At 42.6% G+C, this 4,768-nt stretch overlaps 1 protein-coding gene across 1 annotated transcript; it reads right to left on the bottom strand.

The window, feature by feature from the left end:
• Positions 1 to 306: 306 nt before the first annotated feature.
• On the bottom strand, positions 307 to 1,261 carry LOC144752719 (olfactory receptor 6B1-like). The gene has a single exon (XM_078640579.1). It carries the CDS (start codon positions 1,252 to 1,254, stop codon positions 307 to 309), a length of 948 nt encoding a protein of 315 aa, XP_078496705.1. The 5' UTR covers positions 1,255 to 1,261.
• Positions 1,262 to 4,768: the final 3,507 nt, after the last annotated feature.

Below are 4,768 nucleotides of genomic sequence, written 5' to 3' on the forward strand. Positions count from 1 at the left end.
AGATTCAAACATTGGTGGGCTGTGCTTAGCCCCTTTTTAAAACCAAATTGAGTATCTACCAATGTATTATTTGCGGCTGCCCAATCTTCCAATCTGTTGAGTAATATATGCCCAATAACTTTCAGAGTGACATTCAACAATGGTATGGGCTGATTCATTTGTGGTAGTGATTCATTGCCTTTTGTTATAAAAAGAGGTAATAATCGAAGATTTCCATGATGTGGGGGGTCCTGTCACTACAACGGCATTCATTATAAACATTTGTAAACATCTGGCCCAGAGATATTGCTGCTTCTGGTGCATATGTTAGGTCGTTTGAGGAGATGAGCTTTTGAGCCTAAATGTTTTCTGTAATATAAGTTTCACCTCTTTATTCCTCAGGCAGTAGATTACTGGGTTCACCATTGGAGTTATGACAGCATACAATGTGGATATCAGTTTATTCATTTCAAAAGAATTTATCTTTTTTGGCCTGGCATATATGAAAAGGGTGGAAGTGTAAAATATGCTGACAACAGAGAGATGTGAGGCACAGGTAGAAAATGCCTTCCATCTGCCAGTAGTGGTGGGGATTTTTAGAATAGTCAAAATAATGCAAATGTAAGACACGACAGTCACAAGCAGGGGGATAAGCAAAATGACCAGTGCAAGAATGAAATCCACCAGTTCGGCCAAAGACATGTCGGTGCATGCCAGATTCAGCACGGGCGAGATGTCGCAGAAGAAGTGATTGATGACGTTTGACCCACAGAATTCTAAGCGCGAAATAAAGACAATTTTGATGGCCGTGATAAGGAACCCACTTATCCAAGATCCAGCCGCCAGCTGTATGCAAAGAATGTTGCTCATGATGGTTGGGTAGCGCAAAGGGTGGCAGATGGCCACGTAGCGGTCGAACGCCATGGCAGCTAAAAGAACACATTCTGTGCACATTAGGGAAATGAAAAAAAAAAGTTGGGTCATGCAGCTTTCAAATGAGATGTGTTTATTCTCAGTGGCCAGGTTGGCGAGCAGATTGGGGACTGTAACCGAGATGTAGCACAATTCCAGGAAAGCAAGGTTACTCAAGAAAAAATACATGGGTTTGTGGAGGTTTCTGTTTGCTCTGATCAAGGAGATGATGATGATGTTTTCCATCACCGTCAGGATGTAGGCTATAAAAAATAGAAAGAAAAATACTCCTTTAATTTGCTTTTGAGCTGGGAATCCACGGAGCGTAAAATCCTTGTCTGTGGTCACGTTTCCTTTCTCCATGGCTTTTCAGAATCTGTGAGGAGAGAGAATAGGGCAGACTAAAAGGCATCTAATAAAGTGTCAAATTTCTTTGAAGATGTACAAAATTGCAGGAACGTGAATAACATGTGAAGAAGGTATCGGCAAATCTGTGAACTCATGTTTACTTCATTACTAATTTGTTTTTCTCAATAATTTGTAACTTTTTTTTTAATGAGACCCATCAAAATTTCCAGTTCATCCATATAGTATAGTATAGTTTCTTGACTATACACCATTAATCAATAAATGCAGCATACATATTCAGGAATATACAATAATATATAGAGCATAATAACAGAGAGAGTAACACTGCTTTAAGAATCATTTGAAACCAAAAACAACATATTTTGTGATAAAGGACTAATAAAGTGCATACAGTGCAAACTAAAAATGGATGTCCAAATGTGTCACATATCAATCCAAGTAGAAATACGTTGTATTTATGATAATCATACTAACAGTTCCCTAAAATAGACAGTGTACTTCGCTCTAAAATACAGAAAAAATAGATAATATAAAATACAAATTTGCCAGATGGTATTAAGATCCTTTGCTCTAACATTAGTTTTTAATCAAAATACCGTTCCCACAAATTTTAAAATGTCCTAATCCCCCCAATTCACATTACCCAAGGCGCCGCCCTTCAGCGTTGAGAGCCGAGCATTGAGCCACTGTCTCTCACCCAACACCACCCACGGGCAGTTCTCGTGCGGACACTGCTGCCACACCTTTACCACCGACACTGCACCATCAGCCACCAAAGGAATACTGACTGAACGACCCACGGAGACCCTGAACTGCATCCTTCTCAACGCGCGCTCCCTACACCTACACGTCGTAGAGATCTGGGACCTGATCTACACCCTCTCGCCCGACGTCGCTTTCTTCACGGAAACCTGGACCAACGACACCGCCATAGCTATTCCCGACGGATACAGGATCCAGAGGAAAGACCGCCCTCTCCGCCCTGGAGGAGGTCTTTCCATTGCACACAAGACCCCCCTCCGACTCTCCACATCCAGCACGAGCGACCCTCAGTCCAACACGTAACACCTCCATTTCCAGATCCAGTCCAGCCCCCAGACCACGCTACACGGGACTCTCATCTACAGACCCCGAGGCCCCGCACCCAGGCCGCTACCACCATCACCGAGCTCGCCGCGCCTCACGCCATCACCTCCACTAACTACATCCTGCTAGGGGATCTGAACTTCCACCTCGAGAACATCCAGGACCCCGATTCCAACGATCTCCTCGAAAACCTTGCGAACCTAGGACTGAAACAGCACGTCAGCACTCCCACCCACAAGGCAGGACACACCCTCAACCCCATCTTCACAGGAGGATCAAACATCCGTTTCCGCCACACCACCCAGCCCACTTGGACGGACCACCACTGCATCCACTTCACCTTCAACACAACCACCGTACCCAAGCGCCCACCTCGCCCACCTCGACGTAACTGGAGTTGCTAAAGCTATGGGAAGATTCACTAACTGTGAACTCCAAGACATTAATGGGGATTCTAATAGACAATGAAGACCGTAAGGTAACAGCGTATCAATTGGAAATTAACAAATTGGAGGGTGAGATAAAATATCTGAATCTACCGGAAGTAACTGAAAAGAACTATGCTGTCTGGACTGATGTGCTTTCCAAACACCAGGAGGACATCAAGGAACGTACGGCTAGGAAATTAAAGCGAGACAAAATAGACTACAGAGAGGGGAGGGTGTTTACTTTCGCCCGCAAATATGATGAACTAGCAACAGGGGATAGTAACACCAACAGAGTAGCAAGTCAGAATAACAATTCAGTATCATCCAGCTCCACCTCCATTAGTGTTCCTTTACCAAGCGATGGGGAGTTAGATAGCGGCGCGAGTACAAGTAATCCCACTAGGGCAGAAAACTCGTTTTCTAAGGAAGTACAGAGAATCAAGAAGGGAAACAGAGTACAGCCAAAAATGGGAGCACAAACGACAAAAAAGTTAGGAGAGGCAAAAGAGCCGGCCACAAACGAATACAGGCGCAACCTGAGATCAGGGGACAAGAGAGTTTGAGAGATGAGCAAAAACAAGGGGTAGAAATTATCAACTTGTCTTCTGTGATTTTGACTGAGGCCATGACTTCATTTTTGAAGAAAGGTTTGGGGTTTTGTCCAAAAGAAACTGGTGATGTTTATAAAGTAAAAATAGATTTGTTCAAGTATGTAAGAAATCTGAAACTAAAAAAAGTGTTTATGAATAATCCAATGAAAAATAAAAATGTGAAGCTTATTCCTGAGTGTGGTGTGTTAGATGGTTTAACCATACAAGATGTATTAGACACACAATTGTAACTATCCATCACTGATCAAGATATGTCACCGAATGATATGAGCCAATTGCTAGCTGATCTGGATGTGGAGTGTGATGTGAACATAGCAAGTGGTCTTAAATCCAAATCCAAATGGATACCAACTTTGACTGGGTGCAACACGATTGACACATTTCACAAGCTAGTTGAACGTGACATAGATAAACATCTATCAAAAGGTAAATTCTACAGGGGAGTGAAAAAGGACAATTTGACATACGGGGAAAGACAGGCATCGACCTCACTGTCCACTAACAGTTCTATCATTGGGTATTTGCGCGCTTTAAAAATTGCACAAAATAAATAAATAAATTATAAAAGAAGCAGACAAGGGAGGGAAACATTGTGATTATGAATAGGGTAGATTACAACAATGAGATCTTGGGGCAACTGGCGGAAACCTCCTGTTACGAGCCACGTAGAGCCAATCCTATTAACACACTCACTATACTTTTTAATAAACATCTTAAACAATGGCATGATGAAGGTCTTCTAAGCACTGAAGAACATCTCTACTTGAAAGTACATAAACCCAGGTATCCGGTATTGTACACATTACCGAAGGTACACAAAAATCTCCCCTTCCCACCTGGAAGGCCCATCGTATCCAGCATTGGTGGACCACCTGAAAGGATGGCGGAGTATGTGGATTTATTTTTACAACCTATTGTGCAAAACCTCCCAGCGTATATCAGAGACACAAAGCATATTTCAGGCTTGCTAACAGACATCACCTGGGAGGATGATATTATTTTAGCCTCCTTAGACGTAGTCTCACTATACACCAATATTGACCCCGTTTTAGGCATGACAGCCATGGAATGGCATTTTGGTAAAAAAACAGCAGGACAATGGAAACACAGCAGGATGCTTATGACGATGATAGAAATGATACTCAGTAATAATTGCTTCACATTCGAGGGCAAATGGTACAAGCAAGTGAGGGGAGTGGCGATAGGTTCTAACTTTGCACCATCGTTTGCGAACCTTTTCATGGGTTATTTTGAAGCCAGTGTATTTGGAGTGAGAAAGGGAGCAGATTCAGTCAGTATATTCTGTACTGGGGGCGGTTTATTGATGATTGCCTTCTTTTATGGTCAGGCTCAGAACAAACATTACAAGAATTCTTTACATAT

The sequence above is a fragment of the Lissotriton helveticus genome, chromosome 5_1 (genome assembly GCF_964261635.1).
Source record: "Lissotriton helveticus chromosome 5_1, aLisHel1.1, whole genome shotgun sequence".
Lineage (NCBI taxonomy): Eukaryota > Metazoa > Chordata > Amphibia > Caudata > Salamandridae > Lissotriton > Lissotriton helveticus.